Consider the following 19394-nt stretch of genomic DNA (forward strand, 5'->3'; position numbering starts at 1 on the left):
CACACAGAGCAGCCATTGTGTCAGCAGAAGACTTAAAAATAGCTGTGCTGGTTTTGTTTAGTGGTCTACACACAAATACCCGGTACAATGTACAGTGTATTTCATTCTCCTTAAATTCAAGCAAATCTAACTCCATCTGTCTGGAAGGATCTGTGCAGTCATGTGTAGAATTGCTTGGACTCATATATAACTAAAAAGGGGAAAAAATGATTAAAAAAATGAAAGTAAAATTTCATTCTGGTGATTTATAGATGTATTGCTTTATGACCAAATAACTGTTTTAATGCGTAAATGTGATAGATTCTACAGTGTATGTTGCATTGTACTAAAGTACTTGAAAATCCCTTTTTATGGCAGGCTGCCTATGTGTATTTGATGCAGGAGCAGTTTCATTCACCAATAAAACAGGTCTACGTTGCAAAGAGCATCAAGTATCTGCTTTCACACAGCAGGAGTTACTCACATAAGTGTTATGGGAAGTGAGAGTAAGTACTACAGTGTGTATGTATGTCACCTGATAGGACCTTTTCATCTACGAATGAAATCGCCTCTAATAGGCCCCCTGTCTCAAACAGCCTGGACATCTGCATACTCTGGGCTTATGAAAATCTGTCTAAAATTCATGACATAACTTGTATTTATTGGTTAATGCCAACTTCTTGGTCCTGTGTCCTTTAAACAGCTTGTAATTTAAAGCAATTGTATCAAACACAGTGTTGCTCAATTTTAAGTGAAACAATCTTCTGTCGAGTCAGTTGATCCAAACGGAATTTTGTCTCTGAAAGAAAAAGAAAAATGGGTATTATCGGGTTCCTAAAAACTACTGGAAAACTACATGTAGGTACTACAGTGTCCATCGTATTCTATCTGTAGTGCATCAACCCAAAACATGAGGTTTGGGAGGGTTGGAATATAGACCACAGTTGTGACACTTTTCATGGATAACTAAACTGATTAAACATCTTTGGTGAAAAATCAAAGTTTTGCCATATATGCTATATTTAATTTGGAGATATATGGGATTTCCAATCAAAATGGGAAGGGGTAGAGTTGTGGCATACATGTATGTATGGTCTTTGTACAATAAAATGTGCAGTCAAGTCATATACAGTGATGACAAGAATTTTCAGGGAATAATTTTCAAACTCAAATTTGATTAACAATTTGCAGCTGATGAAAAATATCTTCAATGATATCCTGTACACTCCTGTAAGAAAACTGCAGCACAAAAGTTAGTTTGTGTAGCAGTGTCAATGTAAAAATGCATAGCAAATTGCGATGCGATACCACGAAAATTATTCCCTGATTTTACTCTTGCCAATATGCATGTAAACTCATTATGGTATTAAAAGCCTCTTTAACCCATCCCTACATTGTAGTACAACTTTTACAGATAATATTCAGTTAAACAAACAAAAAATAGTGCTCAACAATTTTATAACCCAACATTACATTAGAAGATTGCAATTTGAGACTTTATACACTCTGTAGTGTTACTATAATGATACACATATTTGACAACAGTACTTCAGTTTTGTTTTTGTTTTTTTTTGGGGGGGGGGAAGAAAAAAAAAATGCCCTTTGAAACCTGTTTTAGTTACAAAAAAAAAAATAACACATCATTTCATAGTCTCCTGTCCATATGCATCAACTGTTACAGCATGCCACAGTATCCTATATGGAAAATTCAAATTTTCATGTCAAGAGTTTGCATTTCATACACACTTCTGGAATTAAAGCACTTTCATTTCCCAATCATGTGATGAGGCACTATTTACCGTGTAATGTGTAGCTGTTATCCTTGTGAAGAATAATAATAATTTTTAAAAAAACTGTAGCAGACAAAGCTGCTGAAAAAATATGTAGTATCCTACAGTGGCAAGCAGTGGAATCAAGTGGTGTCAAACAGGGGTCTGTTCTTTCGATCCTAGCAGAATATTTGTTAGCTAAGCAAAAGCATTTTGGTGATTTTGCCTTAGACTATTCTGTGGGATTAAATGTCATTTTACCTCTGATGAAGATTCTGCTGTAGTCAAAAACTCTGGCCTCTTCTGACTCCAAGAGAAAAAAAAAGAAGGAAAGGCCAATGGGAAGGGATATTTATAACTGTGCATTACAGCATGTCATTCTGTTGGGAAGAGCCTTTGTAGAACATAATTGTGAATCAACAGGGAGAGTTTGGAAAAGAGGCTTACTGCTTTTGTAATAGAAAGAAATGTATTTTTATGCATTATTACTATAGAATAGAGCATCTCACTGCAAAATCATCAGATAGTAATTGCCTTTAAAAAAAGAAAAAAAAACAAATCATTCTTACACGAAGCCTACTCCCGAGAAGCCCTTTGACTGTACATGTATAGTATGATAAACAGGATCACAGCAATATGACATGTCAGACATTTTCAGAAGGGGTTACAGTACATGCACCCTTGTAGGATTTGTGTATACACCCCATGCGATTAGCATTACACAATGCCTTGGTTCCTTGGAGATATTGATTATATCCCTTTGCAGGAATTATTGATTTGAAAGACCACTGAGATGGCATACTTTGGTATTGTGTGGCTGACTCCCTCCCAACCAAAGCACCTAACAATGAGATGGGTTTAGAAGAAACGGCCTAATTCACAGTGGCCAACTGGTCCGACTTGTTTTCAAGCCCTGTTAATAGAAATGGAATATGTTCGAGGAACTTGTGTTGGAGACTTACTGTATGAAGGTGTACGGTAAAAAAAGAATGTATTTCATCTTCTGTGAGAACTTTATTGTATGATTGATGGAATATGTGCAAGCTGTCTTCATCAAGCTCAGGAAATTCACTATCACCTCGAGAACAGGTAATTTGAAGACTGTGTGTCTCATGAAGTGTCCGTTTTATACAATAATAGTGGTGTCCCTATGGGAATGACATCAAAATTCAAATATTTTGACTGTTTGGAAACTTGAGCAGTGGATTTCTGTCATATTGTAAGTTATAGTTTTGCCCTAAACATGTGTCTACCCTATCAGCTATCAAGGGATTTGTCCATACTCATGTAAAACTTTATAATCGCTTTTGAACATAGGATTTCACCAAGGTTATACTGACATCTGTTTCACTTTTCCCCCAATGTTACAGGAACATGGCATATGTCACAATGGATTGATCAACTTCAAGTGATTGACACCTGATACAACTGTTGGATTCCGAAGGATGGCTGCTGACACTAGGAAGTCTTTACATATCTGGAGTTCGTGAAAAATGGGAGATGTAGATGCACCGTCGCCTAGGACATCAGCATCAGGGAAAATCACAGCTCACAACCTGCATCTCCTCATGGATGACGAAGAAAACCAGGATGCTGGCAGGGAGAATGGCGGTGAGGAAGAAGCTGCTCCTCAAATGCCTGACGATGACCTGAACCTGCGGACAGCAACGGCTGACAGCTACAACTCTTCTGCTGCGAGTCGGAAGCTGGATGATTCTCCCGTAGGAAGCGACACGCAGAATCCTCCCGCTAACCTTGTGGAGGAGACGAGGTATCAGGAGGAGTTGCGTGAGCGTGTGAAGAGATCGTTTGCTGACCTTGGTATTGAGCCTGAAGGTGTGCTATTGAAGGACAGCTTGGAAGAAACACCAAGGGACTCACTAGAGATAAAGGAAGAACTGCCATATGATAGCAATGTGGAGCAGGGAGAATATACTGCTGAGAGGAGAGTTCAAAACAATGAGGATGACGATATTGTTGATGAAGCAAATGATGACAAGACAGGAGAATTTCTGAATGAGGAAAATGATGAGGAGAATGACACTGGAGAGACACAAAATTCTGCTGAATCACCGCACGACACTGAACAAGGCAATGACCTCAGAGATTCCCTGGAAGCGGAAAACGTAGAGCCAGAGTTACAAAATCTTAATGAGTCAAATCAGCAAGCAGATGGTGGGGACAACTTTGGTGTCGCTGATCCTGAAGGAGAGGAGGAAGAAGAAGGTGTAGATGACTATATTGCAGAGCAGAATTCACCTGATGGTGAAGGTGAAGTGGGCAATGTAGAACTGCAAGAAGAGAACCCTCAGAACAATGATTTTCATGATGCAGAAGGTGAGAATGATCCTCAACTTGTTGATAGTCTAGATGCTTCTGATCAAAATGGGGCATTGCCTAATGAACAAGACTCCACATATGATGCGAGAGATGAGGCCCCTGTCAATCCTGAACAGGAGCAGGTAGTTTATGATGACAATGCAGCTGAAGAAGATGAAGAGGTGCCTGTTGGAGACAACCAAAGTGAGCAAAGAGACAGTGTTTCACAGCCTTTTCACTTAAACAATGATGGAAGTAACTTCCCCCTCCCTCAGCAGAGTGATGACAATCAGCCAAATCCAGAAGATGACTACGCAGATGCTCTGGCTGATGAGTATGCAAATGATTTGGGAGATGAAGAATACGCGAACAATTTAGGTGATGATGAATATGCGAACAATTTAGGTGATGATGAATATGCGAACAATTTAGGTGGCGATGAATATGCTGACGTAGGTGCTGATGAGGATGCAAATAAACCAGCCAGTGATGAATATCCAACTAATCCAGGTGATCAGTTTGCAAATAATGCTTTAGGTGGTGATGAATATGAGAATACATTGAACAATGATTTTGGTGGAGATGACCAACAGATGTACAGTGATCCTGCTGCAGAGGAGAGTGCTGAGCCATGGCAAAATCAGCCACAGAGTATGAGCACTAGCAGACCTTCCTCCAAGAAGTCTTTTCGTTCAGGGCGAGAAACGTACATAGCAACAAGAGATGGGCAGGCGAATGGAAGTGATGGAGATATAGCTAGTACTCCGCAGCCAGTGAGTTTACCACAGTCACAGTTAAATTCTAGGAGTCGGGCGGGCTATTCTGATCGTCAGCAGTCAGCAAATTACTTGAATGCCAATAACAATGCTGATTCTCCCGATGATAAACCTCCATCTGGAAACTCTGTGCGATCTCATCAAAGTAGCACCAGAAGTAGGAGTGGAACTAGTCAGAATCGGCATCCTGGTTCCAGCAGGCACAGTTCAAGAGAAAGGGGGTTGTCGTCTCGGTCAAGACAGGCGTCTTTAGAGAGAGAGGCATCCCCTGCCTCAAGGCAGCACTCAGGTGAGCGGAGGAACATGAGCAGCGTGAGGAGGGGTTCTGCGGGAAGGGAGGATTTAGGGATAAGAAAAAATGCAAAGGATTCTCCCCAGAGGGGTTCAAGTCACACAAGCCGCAGAGGTTCCAATGAAATAACCATCCCGCGGTATGCAAATAGAGGTATGGGCAACCGCAACGATGGGGAAGAGAATTTCCCAACAGTCTCACAGGTTCCAAACGAGCCAGATTCTAGTAAGTCACAGAGAACTTTGTCAGGGTCAAATCATGTGCACAGGCAAGATCCGATTGGTGCTGCTGAAGTCCCAGTGGCAGACGGGAAGCCACCGTCAGGACTAGGTGGGAGGCTGCAAGCCTCGCGTATAAGTAGTGCAGGGTCTGGAGCGACACAAGCCCTCCTTGCAAGGAATAATGATCCTAGTAGTCACACCTTGCCTGTTCAACAGGATGATACTAAAGCTAGTCAACAGTTCTGGTCTGACATGCATAAAGCAGGTGTTCCTCACCACATTGGACGTTCTTCGGGTAAAAAGTCAGCCAAAAACATTGAGAAACTCAGGTCTGGGGAAAAGGTGAGGGTTGAGTACATCTCGGATGACAGCGGTGATGAAGATCTCCACTTTGTTGATGAGAAAGGAAGTCCTATTGATGAATTGGGTAGACCATTGTATAATCCTAAGACCCCTGATGTTGTCGATATGAGAATCATGTACCGAATAAAGCCATCCCCTCCAAAGCAGAGCTCAAGTATGAAATCCTCAAGTGGGAGGCAGCGATCAAGAGATATTTCAGCCACCTCGTCAAAGTACAGTGCCCGAATTAGATCAGGGTATACATCTACTAACTCATCGGCACAAGTGTCTTCCAAAAATTCAGGAAGGAGATTAGTTGACAGACAAGTGTCTCCCATTGAAGATGAAGTCATGCTGGAAAATACTCAGCAGCAGGGCGATCTTGATACAACTCTGCCGCCTCCCCAAAGTCGGGAGCAGTCTGTTCGGGAAAGACCGGTCAAGTCAGCTGCCCTTCAGACAGGAGACATAGAAATGACCCCGTCAGATGACACTGACCACGCACAGAATATTAAGAGTCCCGTTCGAGAAGCCTCCATACAAACTACTGAGCGCGAGACTGCCATTCAGACCTCCGATGAGCATGTGACTGGTGAAAGTGAAGCCACTCTTCCGTATCAAAGTCCTTATCACAGCCCGCGGGAGAATGGACCATTTGGTCAAGTGAGAGTGACCCCCTTGCAAAGACAAAGTCCAGGATTCCAGATGAGGTCTCCCCGAAATGACCCGCATGGCCAATACCAATACCCAGGAGATGCATTTGCCCAGCCAGTGCCTGTCAACTATCCCAGCAATCCGCATGCACACTGGCAGCCTGGAGTGAGCCATCCGGCTTTCTCTCATCCCGGCCAAGTCTTTGCAGCGCCTTTACAGCCGCACTTTGCCAATCCCGTGGTGAGCCACCAGCAGACACCCCCACAGATGATGGCTACGCAGATGATGGCCCCGCAGATGATACCCCTACAATCTGGTCCTCCACATCAGCATTATCCAGGTCAGAGCATGTATCCAGCCCCACCCCAGCACTTTCATCAAGCTCCATTTCATTCAGAGCCACCACATCCTGCAATGCAGCCACCACATGGCATGCAGTACTCCTATCAACCTGAACAAGTGAGTCAGGGTGGACAATTCATTGGTCATGATATCGATCCAGCTCAAGGGGACGATGCTGAGAACGTGCCGGAACAAGAGGAGAAGAAACAGCCTAGTGGGTCGAGGCGTCCGCCTCCAAAGCCAAGAGCTAATTTCATTGACATCAATAAAACATCTGCGAAGCTGAGGAGAGACCCGCCATCCAAGAAGTACACGGATGCTCTCAATCAAAAGAAAGGATTCCGATCACCTCTGAACAACAAGAATCCGTTGCCTCAGATATCTCGGGAAAATTCTCAGGATGATGGACAGCCCGTCTCAACTGGGTGGACTCCTCATGGAAGTGCGACAAGTCGTGCAAATGATCTCTGGGCCCAGCAAGTTCTCCATGAGCAGCAGATGGTCTTACTAGCACGTGGCATGTCAGACCCAAACATCTACGCCCCAGGCCAGATGCCAGGGCCTCCTCGCCGGCATGGGTCAGTTCCGGGGAACTATCCTGGTGTAGCTGGTCAAGGTGGTATGCATGCCAGTCAGGACGCCGTGCCCCATTACAGCAATGGACAACCATACAGCTGGTCAGCAGACCGGGCCAACACCTATGCTCGGATGAACGGCATGCACCATGCAGAGCAAGGGGCCTTTGGAGGTCAGCCATACCCGGGTCCCATGCAAAGCTTTGATCAGAGCCCAAGGGAGAGGATGGCCTACACTCACCCGATGCCCAAGCGGACCAGTCCATACCAAGTTCTGCCTGACATATCGGGTCGAATGAGTGGTAAGTAATGGGCCTTTGTGTAATTTCTCTAAAATGATTAATTCTGTACATTATGAGTAAATCTTTGTGAAGTATAGATGATGGGCTTAAATATACCATGATCTCTATTATATTTTTTATACTATTTATTCCACACAGAAGCCCTGGAAAGAAATCCTAGGTTAAAATCCATTATCCTTTGACTCACCGTTATCTCTGATGTGATTTGCAGGGGAGGATTCTGAATTGAGGACAAGTGACCCTGATGGATACGTGATGCGACTTCAGAAGCAGAAGCAAGGTCCCCAGTACCGACCCTACACTCTAAAAGACTTTCAAAACCTCAAAAAGGATTTCAAGCTGGGAGGGCTTGGACCAGATAAGGACTCCATCAGTGTAAAGGTAAGGGTGTCCCCCCCCCCCCCACCTGTTCTTGCTCAGATTTCTGTCACCTTGATTGTCCCCGCCGAACGAGTTCGAGCAGGGGACTATGAAACGGGCTCCGTACGTGTGTGTGTCCGTCCGTGTGTCCGTGTGTCCGTCCGTGTGTGCGTCCGTGTGTGATCAAAATGTTCAAAATGCTACTCCTTCGCCATTTCTAACCCGATTTTGATTCTGTTTGCTTTATATGATAGCACTACATGGGAGCTTTGAAACTTCTATACAGAATTTCAATTGTGACCTTTGACCTTGACCTTTGACCTATATTGTACATTTTGCTTCAAAATGCTACTCCTTCGCCATTTCTAACCCGATTTTGATTCCGTTTGCTTTATATGATGGCACTAGGTGAGGGCTTCAAAACTTCTACACAGAATTTTGACCTTTGACTTCTTTGACCTTTGACCTTGATTTTTTTACCTTTATTGTACATTGGCTACAAAATGCTACTCCTTCGCCATTTCTAACCCGATTTTGATTCCGTTTGCTTTATGTGATGGCACTAGGTGAGGGCTTCAAAACTTCTACACAGAATTTTGACCTTTGACTTCTTTGACCTTTGACCTTGATTTTTGACCTATATTATACATTTTGCTACAAAATGCTACTCCTTTGCCATTTGTAACCCGATTTCAATTCCGTTTGCTTTAAGTGATGGCACTAGGTGAGGGCTTCAAAACTTCTACACAGAATTTTGACCTTTGACTTCTTTGACCTTTGACCTTGATTTTTTTACCTATATTGTACATTGGCTACAAAATGCTACTCCTTCGCCATTTCTAACCCGATTTCGATTCTGTTTGCTTTATGTGATGGCACTAGGTGAGGGCTTCAAAACTTCTACATAGAATTTTGACCTTTGACTTCTTTGACCTTTGACCTTCATCTTTTTACCTATATTGTACATTTTGCTACTAAATGCTACTTCCGGCGGGGACATATATTACGCACCGCGTAATTTCTACTTTTCCTTGTTTCACTTATGTATGAATGTGCAGTTGTGAGATATGTTTTTTTTTTTTTATGTTCGTTAGCAATCCAGCCTCACAGGTAAGGGTGCGAGTGACCGATGTAACGTTCATAAAGACAGTGAGGCTCTATGCTATACAACAGGGCAGGAAGCAGCATAATATAGTATCAGTATGCAGTGTAGTGAATTGGGTTACTCATGCACACTGGATGTTTAAGGAGGATGTAGAAGATGCTGTGAAATCAACCAATAATGCTGTATGGATGGATGGTATCTAATCATCGTCACCATCCAGTTTTGATCTGGTTTGTCTAGTGATGATGGTGGCTGGCTACTACAGGATGTGTATGAAGTTTGCTTTGAATTTGAAATCTATGACTATGTGTACTTGTCATAAATGTGAATTATTCACTTTTCAAGTCCTAGTGGACAGAGGGGTACGGTAAAGGGATTCAATATACCAGCTGCGATTTATTGTAATAAATGCACGACAGCACGTCCTGCTTAAAGATAATAAAAAGTTTTGGTACCTCAAAAGTTTCCCTGAATTTCCTTGTCTTGGTTTGTGTTTCACGTATGAAAGTACCGTAAAACGGGGTGAATAGGGACAAATTTAAAGTTCTTATGATTGTATTTTTTTTTCATGCAGCCCAGAGACTCAATCTTATGTGGGGATTTTATGTCCACCTAAAATACCTTTAATTTGGTATTGTGAAAAAAATAAATATTTGGGGGAAAAGTATGTTTTTTGATAAAATGACGCTGTCCCTATTGACCCCAAATTTGGGGTCAACAGGGACAACACTATTTTTTATCCAAAAAAAGCTGTTTGGAGGCATTTTTTTTTCAATCCATCCAATGAATTGGATTAAGGGAACAACTACAGAGTTTAAAAATGATATACAAACATTTAAGAGTAATCTATTCCATTGATAAATCAATCTTTAACAAAAATTGCAACAGCCCAACAAAATGAGCTGATATAAAAAAATGTGACCCATCAGGTCAGAGGTTAAGATTGAAAAGTAAGTCAAAACTTTACTAATCCATTGAATTGCACTCAAATATTAACCCACTTCTTCTTCTAGTGGCAAATCATGATGTACAATCTTATTCATACACTCTAAATTCAGTGTAACTTGACTCTTATGATGTCGGGGATATTTTGGGAGTTCTTACAGCAATTATAAGCTGGCACCTATAGTATGGGTCTGACCCAAACAGATGTGTTATTGGCATTAAAACATGCAGAAGACAGAGAAAAGGGTCATGAAATACAAGTGGAAAAGTCCTAGCCTGTCTTAGGCAGTGAAAAACATTCCCAAGAGGGTGGGTGGGGCCGGAGTTCCCAGACCCTTCCTCCCCAAGTTAGGGTTAAGACAGCAAAGTTCACTCTCATCTATGTATACGAAAGTGAAGCCACATATCCAAAGATCTTATTGCTCTCTTGTCAAGAGATTTAGAATAAAAATTCACACTTTTGGAAATAGCTGGACATAACAAACATTTCAGAGCAATTCATGACATTGTAATAGTTAATCACACAAAAAATTTAAAGGGCCAATCAAACGACACCATGGTGTCCCTATTCACCCCAGTCTAACTGATTTTTTGCCCAAGAGAAGAAAAAATGTGCTGTCACAAATTCCTGTAGGAATAATTATTTCATATTTAAAGGTGTGTTGTAGGACCTAATAGGCTAGATTCATGAACATTTTCAGCGAATTTCATTAATCAATGGCCACAGGAGCAGAAAAGTTTTGACCGCCCTGATTTTTTTTGTGATTTTTTGAAAACTTTTTATTTGGACCTCCTGTACCCTTTAAAAAATTTTTCACATCAGGAGGACCACTTTCTGGACACTGTTGGATGGTCCTTCCATCCTGTGATAAAAGTAAGAAAAAAAGTTCAAGCAAATATGAAACATGCACATTCAAAAAACTTTTCTCGGTTTTGTCCCTATTCACCTCGCCGTCCCTATTCACCCCGTTTTACAGTACGTTGTCTGTGAGAATTACTCGCCCCAAAGTGCTCTCATGTCTTAGTAATCATGCAATAATGGTTTCGTACCAGAGCCGTCGCTGTACGGCGTCGATAAATATTGTACGAAACCACTGACTGCGACCAGCAGCGTGCAGCCCATTGTACGCATAGCTAACTGCAACCAGCAGCCCCATACGCATAGCGTGATGGGGCTTCGCATTGTAGCATTCAGGATCATGACAGAATTAGTATCGCGGGTAAAGGTCAACTTCAAATCCAAACATTTCTTCGATTTGAAGACTTACCAATTAAGTTGAAGTATTGAAAACAGGCTTCGAACAATGTTTGGTTCTGCCAATAGTCCCTTTCTTTTCGAATTGATGACTGAATGTGACTCGGTCGAGAGGACCTTGGGAGAGCTACATACACTGACTACTACGGCCAGCGCATGCGCACACAAGCATCTTATCAGTTGATGGATTTGAAATTTGTGTGATGTGATGTGTTCGCGTGCACTGGCTGTAGTATTCAGTGTATGGTAGCTCTCCCAAGGTCCTCTCGACAGAGTCACATGCAGTCATCAATTCGAACAGAAAGGGACTATAGGCAGAACCAAACATTGCCCAAAGCCTGTTTTCAATACTTCACCTTCATTGGTAAGTCTTCAAATTGAAGAATTTTTGGGACTTTAAGTTGACATTTATCCTGTGATACTAAATCTGTCATGATCCTGAATGCTACAATGCGAAGCCCGATTACGCTATGCGTATGGGATTGCTGGTCGCTATGCATATGGGACTGCTGTTCGCAGTTAATTGCATGATTACTGAGACGTGAGAGCACTTTGGGGCGAGTAAGTCTCACAGTGTTAGTTATATGAAAGGTACTTTAACCTGAAACACAAACTAAGACAAGGAAATTCAAGGAAACTTTTGAGGTACCAAAACTTTTTATTATCTTTAATCCCCTCTAGACCGCCAACCTCAAATCTTAGTGATATCAATAACAAGAAGGTTACCCACGGGACTTAAAAGAGTTGTACCATGAGCCTAAAGGCCACCGCACACTACATGATCAGACTGGTCTTAAAGTCTTAAGCCAAGCTGGGTCTTAAGACCAGTCGTACGACCGGACACCGCACACTATACGACGGAACCTTACGAGTAGGCTTATGACTGTAACGCGTGCGCAGTGCGCACTGCGTGCACTTCCATTTTACTGTATCTTGATTGGCTGAAAGCCCACGACCGGTCTTAGAAATTCAACATGTCAAATCTCTACGACTAGCGCTAAGACCCAGTCGTACGATTGGAAAATGGCAAGACTGTGACATCACACTTCTATTGTTAAGGTCTTAAAGCCAGTGAATCGGGGCAAAATCGTGTAGTGTGCGGCGGGCTTAAGCATGCTCTTGCTGATCCGTTCTGTCAACCCCTACACATCCTTTGCCATCTTTTTAATCATTCTTTCTTCCCCACTTGTCTCCTTCCCCATTGCAGCAAGACAAGGCAGCCAGGCAGCGGGAGTATGCCAAACTGGTCATGCAGCAGAACAAGAAAGTCTTTCAGCACAATCCCAACACCAGCAGGTCCCCGTCCGACAAGGATAGCTCCAATGCAGAGCCATCCAAGCGAGACCTGGTGAGTTGAAGCCCAGCTGGAAGCATCGAACCTTCCATGATCTTAATACAAATATTATCAGGACAGTGGGAGATACAGTGTAGGTCCAGTTTGACAATTGTTTAGCGTATGGTGGCAGTTTGAAGAAACAGTGAGGTGATTGCTCTCCTACAAAGCCAGGTTTTCCTGGGAAATGGCTAAAATTGACATACTGTGGTATTTACAGTACGTAAAGAAAAAGTTGTTCTTGCATTTCATGTTGATGGCAAAGGTTCAAGAAGGGTAATCTTTTATTTTTAATCTTCTCACGTAAATCATTCTTAAAAGACCCCCCAAAAATAAATTCTTAGTGCAGTCTTTGTTCTGAAGCAGTGGGCAAAGTCAGTGAAAACAGCTAGGAATGTCAAGCTTGGAAGGATTAGCAGTTAATGAATCGCACAATGTGTGGGATGGAATAGAATGCTGTGTTTTAAGTATGTGGCCAATGTGATACCCTGCAAAGGAATTGACTCACTGGCAAAGAAACACAGTTTATAGCAGGTGCAGCACTCTTCAAGTGTCAATACTCTTGTCACATTGGAGATGGTTGGTATTTTAGTGTATGATCTTACAAAAATGGGCAGGTTATTTTAATATTCCATTATGCTGAACCAGTTGCTCAGGTTTTCAATGATTACAACAGGGAAAATTATGATAGTGATGATAAAAACAATCATAATTTCCAGTATGACACTGATGAAAACACCTGTAACATAGCACAATTGTTACAATAATGAGCTCGAAAAGAACATAAAAGCTTAAGATAGGATTCTCTTTGAAAATTGATACTGAGAGTGTTGAGCAGAGAGCCTTTGGCATTGTGTTAAATCCAGGTTGCCCATTAGTACTACAACTACATTGAAGCATCTGCATGTAAATGAGTGCATGATGCAGTAATCAATAACCAGCTCTCCTGCTATACTTGGTGCACATTTCGAAACAAATTTACATACTTTCTATTAAAAAGACATTGGTCTTCAATCAGAAAGTTGAAGACCATAAAAATACTTGTTGGATTGCTGTGAAAGGTTGGCCTGTGCTCTTGATTTGCAGTACATAGGCTTTTGGATCTGCGTGTGGCACCTCTGTATCAAATCCTGTCAAGCCTCTTTCAGGCAGTACAACTCACCTTGTTACCCAGTGGCAGTCTTTTTCCCTGCAAATTTCACATTTCATTTGGGTTTCTGTATTGATGTTTTGAACCTAAAGATACTGCCATCACTCGTTTCATGTTAGAGTTGTAAACACCGTTGATGGCATATATCTATAGGCCTGTCCATTTGTCAGAATTCACCTCAAATTGACCCCAGAAATCACTGTATACTTTCATGTCTGCATTCACTGTCAATGCACTGTTGGTGGACATGCAACATTTGTACATTGTGTAGTCTTTATATGTTTCAACAGGTTTAAAGGGACCTTTCGTCTTATCTATAAGCTAGTTCACAGTTAGCTCATCCCTATTTGCACATTGGTACAAATGACCTTTTACTTCTCAGTTGTGTGGGCACTTTGCTTGTTTTTAAAGCGTCATTATACATTTAGCTTGCCTGACATAACAATTTGTGGAATTCATGTTCAAAGAAAGAATGAATTGCGTGCAGACCAGGTGACCAGAATGGTCTGTCAATTGACAATTCGGCAGGCATTCATTTCATTGCTTTTTGTTGGATGCACGTTTAAACTTTTTCATGAACATTACAAAATACCAGGCCTCCTGTCGGGTAGATGCGCTCTTAAGCTTCACTTTTAGAAGGATCATATGAATAATCATTACGTCACTTATAAATGCTAAATATCTTGGTGATTCTGAGAACCACATGTGTGTGATTGTACATATGACCTTTTTCTGCTAATGCACAAAATGGAGCTGTGAATCCCTTATTGTGTCTGAAAGTTAAAGGTGTGATCGGTGCATTTCAAAGGTGCTGTACTGCTTTCTCTGATGTGCGGATCACACCTCTATTTAAACTTTTGGGCACACACACATATTTTCAACCATCAATGTTGCCGTTACCTTCAGTAAGCTGTCTTTTCTTCCCACTACCATGCTCTCAGAGCAACTCATTCCCCTTGGGGTCATTTAGATGACATGACCAGCAGACTTTTCACAAGTAGACAAAAACAAAACAATTGGTGAGAGTGCAGGTTTTTTTCCTTTTACATTTCCTTGTTTATTTTTCCCATAATACTCTTTGAATGATGTTGACATGCAGTAATGATTTTTTTTCCCTCCTGCATACATGTGTATTTTAATAGCACTCTAACAATCACCAATTGTCTTTTCCCACAAAATTCAAGTGGACTAACCCTCCTACAATGAACAGAGCGTGTGAGTGAAGAAACTGAATCAAAAACTAAATCATGAGGGAAGGTTAGGTTGTTAAAAAGAAGAATATTTTTTTTGCTCAGTCATCAGGGACTGTGCAAGGATCATGCATGATGTAATACAGTACACCAGTAAGCCATGTCTTTGTCTAATAAAGCAAACTTGGTCCAGTGCTGATTTGAGTAGTCAAATATGAAGCAAAAGTATTGTTTCTTTCAGTTACATTTCTCTCTTCCACGCATTGATCAAGCTCAAATATCCTGCTCTTTCAAGGATGTGTAGATCATTCAGTCATGAATGCATTTTTCTTTTTGATCTCTTTCTCTCCCATACTACGACTTCCCTGGCTTTTTCTCCTGGTTACAATCGTCTGTCCCCAAATCACAAAACATTGTGGGCAATGTACCTCCCAAAGATGTTGGCATACGCCGACACCGTCCCCCTCCCTAGGATTTCAGAAAATCGGAATCCCGACGATGACTTCCCGAAAGACTCGCGCACCATGGTTAGTCCATCTTGACGTGGGTTTGGTCTTTGCCCCCTATAATAATCCCCTAATGTGCACACTAAGAGATTGATTGCATATTTGAAATTTAATCACTCTGATTTTAATAGGGGAAAACAGGCAGTTCTGGGTTTTTCTTGCAGTGACAAATAATGTGCCCCTAATATCAACTAATATCAGTTCTTCTGTTCTTGTTCATTTTGTGAACCAACTGGTCTTGTGCTATTTCACATCTCTCATGACCTGTAATTGCAGAACTGTTTTTATCATTATATTACATTTAAAATGTTATTATCATCATCATACATATTATTACTGTCCACCCATAGTGTGTTGCTTTTGCTTTGCACAGGCATTGGTAATAATCAGCAGTCTTATACCTGTTCTGATCCCCTCCCCCCTTTCATTGCACCTAGTCACCAGAATACATAGCAAAGGCACAAGTCTCGAAATTACATCTACAAGGCACTAGGACCCTCTGTTTGCATTGGTGGTGTAAAGATCAAGAAATTTATTTTTTCCAGAGATTGAAACATATAAGTAAAACATTGGTCATTTCAAGAATGAAGATCAGTATACACTAGAATAGCGACCTGTCTTCTCATGGAGTTGTTTTATCCTGTAAAAGTATTCTACCTCAGTAGGACTTGTTTGCATTGAAATACTAGTAACTGTGTTTTTTCTGCCTCTTTTTTTTTGGGGGGGGGGGGGGAGGGGAGGGGGAGGCACTCCAGATTAAAGTAGAGTAAATCTTTCATAAATCCATAAATCAGTGAGCAGTGAGCATTTACTCATACTCAAAATTTGCATTATCTGTGGGTGAAATCTACATTATCCGTGGGTGAAATCTACACTACATATGTGACCGTGCACCTCAAAACGAACATAAAGTCGCACACACTGATTTTGCGTGAGGACTGAAAATAAGTGAAATGGGTCAACCTAGCCGAACTTGACTTTTTCATATTTTCTGAAAGACTGGGTCTTCTTTTACATTATGCTAAAATTTGGTATCATAAAATGGGCAGGAAAGTGTGTTTTTTAGCAGTTTATCTCGAACATTTTTGGTAGAATAGTGTGATTAGGTGTGTCTTTAGAATCCCTTTTTCATTTCTGAAAAACCTTGTCCACACTCTTCACTTTCAATTTTAATAACTTTTGAAAGGATAGTGCTACTGCTTTGAAAGTTGTCATTAATCATGGACAGAATGTGTTAATGAGGCATGCTTAATTTCAGTTTAATCTGATAATCCCTTCATTGTTGTTACTCTGGTGGTTTACCCCCTGTTTTTTGTCCCATTCATCGCACAGCCAGCACGGTTTGGTAAAGATTAAGCGCTTGAATAGACACTGTACTTCAGAGCCTCTTTTCTCAGTTCACGCTTTTCCTGAGTTTGTGCTTTCTTCCCAATATTTAGATAGATTAGGAGAGTCCATCTGATTTAAGTTATACATCATTTTAAAGCTTAAAGTCTGCTCTTTCAGAATATGGTCTTAACTAAAAATTCATGTCTAGCGACTTTTTGTTTGTTTTGAGGTGCAGGGTCACATATGTAGTACGTACCTTTGTGAATGATGGTCTACCCCACATTTGTATGAGTATCACTGGTTACAGGTATTGTTGTTAGAGATACAGAGAATGAAAGGATATTTGACTCCAGGCTTTCTTTTTTTTTTTTTTAAAGCAATCTGTAACAGCAGACCGTGCAAGGAGCATGACTCATTCACATTAAATGCATCAATGCACTTGACATGATCACACTCACAAGTACTCACAGTGCAGTGCTCTACAAGCATTGTATGCTCAACTTGTTGCTTTTAAATGTTTTATAGACATATATGCTGACACTGCAAAGATTGAACTGCAGTGCTGATTATTGTCTTTTCTCTTTTTCATAGCAAAAATATAGTTGTTGACAAACATGTGCGGGGCAGTTTTTATTAGACAGATTTCTGCAATTGGGGCCATTAAACACTTATACTGACAATAGCAATCTGCCAAATTTAATTCATGCACAGATATCTGATTTTCACCAAAAAAAAAAAAAAATAGGTTACATAAATGAAGAGGGAAATATGAAAACTAATTTTTACATTTCTGGTACAAAAGGTTCCCTTTATTCCAAGTTTACTATCTTCAGGTGTCAAGCTATAATCTATGGCAGATGCAGAGGGCAGTGTCCATTGCACAATGAGTGATTTCACTGTTTCAGTTTTGCTGTCAGTGGCACATTAAAATTCTCACAAACTCTTCTAACTCTGCACAACACATGATAATAGTGATAAAGTAGAATTGTTACGATTACCTTTCTTTGTATTTAAAGTTTCTCCATAAAACACATTATTATTATTGTTATTATTATCATTATTATTATTATTGTTATTGTTATTATTATTATTATTATTCTCCAGGTGCTGTCTGTGCTCACACTAAAAGCCAGAACTCCATGCTATTTATCTTTAACCCAATATCATTTCTCCCATTAAATTATATATTCAGTTAAAAAAAACCAATGCTCCCTGCCAGGATTACTCCCTGTCAGGATTACTCCTTTTGGCCACTGTCTTGTACATAGCTACCTTGTTTTCTTGTTTGGGATGATGGGAAGATCTGGAGATGTCCTCCGTTAAAAAATTGTGTGTACAGCAACTTTCACTTTGGCATCAAAATATCAAGTTTTTGCATTCTATCTCCTAAAATCTCGTGATCATGATATTGACATTTACACACAGCATTATGTGCATGGCTGTTGCTAGTTCTGAGTTATAAATAAACCGCCTTTATATCCCATTGCATTTTCTGTTGATATGCAGGCACTGGAATATGCTAAGCACGTCCCCAAGCCCCGCATCCCAACCCCGCCTGAAATCCTCCATGACCGCCTGTACGGGAGTGGATCAAACTCTCGGAACTCACAAGGCTCGCGGAACTCGCAGGGCTCACGACAGAGCTATGGGGGCCCCAGCACCCAGTCGGGCCGGTCAGCCTCGGCTGAGAACGCTGCTCGACATGCGGAGAACATGGCTGAAGAGATGGCGAGGCTCCAGGACCTCACGGAACGGCATCGGCAAGAGAAGGAGGAGCTGGACCGCCTCAGGAGGGAGATATCCACGTGAACAAGGGAGATCTCCAGATGAACAAGAGAGATCTCCACATGAACAAGAGAGATTTCCACATGAACAAGAGAGATTTCCACATGAACGAGGGAGATCTCCATGTGAACAAGGGAGATCTCCACATGAATGAGGGAGATCTCCACATGAATGAGAGAGATCTCCACATGAACGAGGGAGATCTTCGTGTGAACAAGAGAGCTCTCCGTGTGAACAAGGGAGATCTCCATGTGAACAAGGCGACCTCACACCCCATGAAGTGGCTCCCTCATCCAAGGCTCCCTGTCTATCCATGTGACCAGTTTAGCCTCACATCCCATGCTATGGCTCCCTCACAGCTCCCTGTTTGTCTGTCTGTTCATCCATATGAACAAGGGAGCCTCACAAACCCTAAACCATGGATCCCTCAAGTATCTCTGTCTTTCTGTCCATGTGAAGAAGGGAGTCTCACACCCCATGCTATGGCTCCCACAAGGCTTCTTGTCTGTCTGTCTGTCTGTCTGTCTGTCTGTCTGTCCATGTGAACAAGGGAGCCTCACAGACCCTTTCCTATGGCTCCCTCAATGCGCCCTCTCTCTCATCAGTTGCAGATTACCGAGGGCGATGACCCCTCCCAGCCCAACCCTACGGTCCTGATTACTCTTGTCATAGTACAGTGCTCATGATCTTCACAGTCTTGGTTACTCAACATTACACAATTTTTAATAAAGAGCAGATTACGCGATCTCCACAAGGCCTCACAGACCCTATACTATGGCTCCCGCAATGCGCCCTCTCTCTCATCAGTTGCAGATTACCGAGGGCGATGACCCCTCCCAGCCCAACCCTACAGTCCTAATTACTC

General features: G+C 41.6%; 1 protein-coding gene across 1 annotated transcript; it reads left to right on the forward strand.

Moving 5' to 3' along the window:
* The first annotated feature begins 3231 nt into the window (after nucleotides 1–3231).
* On the forward strand, nucleotides 3232–18553 carry LOC139709750 (uncharacterized). Its single transcript, XM_071621707.1, has 7 exons — nucleotides 3232–6589; nucleotides 6635–7571; nucleotides 7783–7952; nucleotides 12444–12584; nucleotides 15347–15436; nucleotides 18251–18374; nucleotides 18423–18553. Exons 1-7 carry the CDS (start codon nucleotides 3242–3244, stop codon nucleotides 18551–18553), a joined length of 4941 nt encoding a protein of 1646 aa, XP_071477808.1. The 5' UTR covers nucleotides 3232–3241.
* The last annotated feature ends 841 nt before the right edge of the window (nucleotides 18554–19394 follow it).

This window comes from Diadema antillarum, unplaced genomic scaffold, assembly GCF_040938485.1.
Source record: "Diadema antillarum isolate AM-2024a unplaced genomic scaffold, OU_Dant_1.0 seq00001468_RagTag, whole genome shotgun sequence".
NCBI classification, from domain to species: domain Eukaryota; kingdom Metazoa; phylum Echinodermata; class Echinoidea; order Diadematoida; family Diadematidae; genus Diadema; species Diadema antillarum.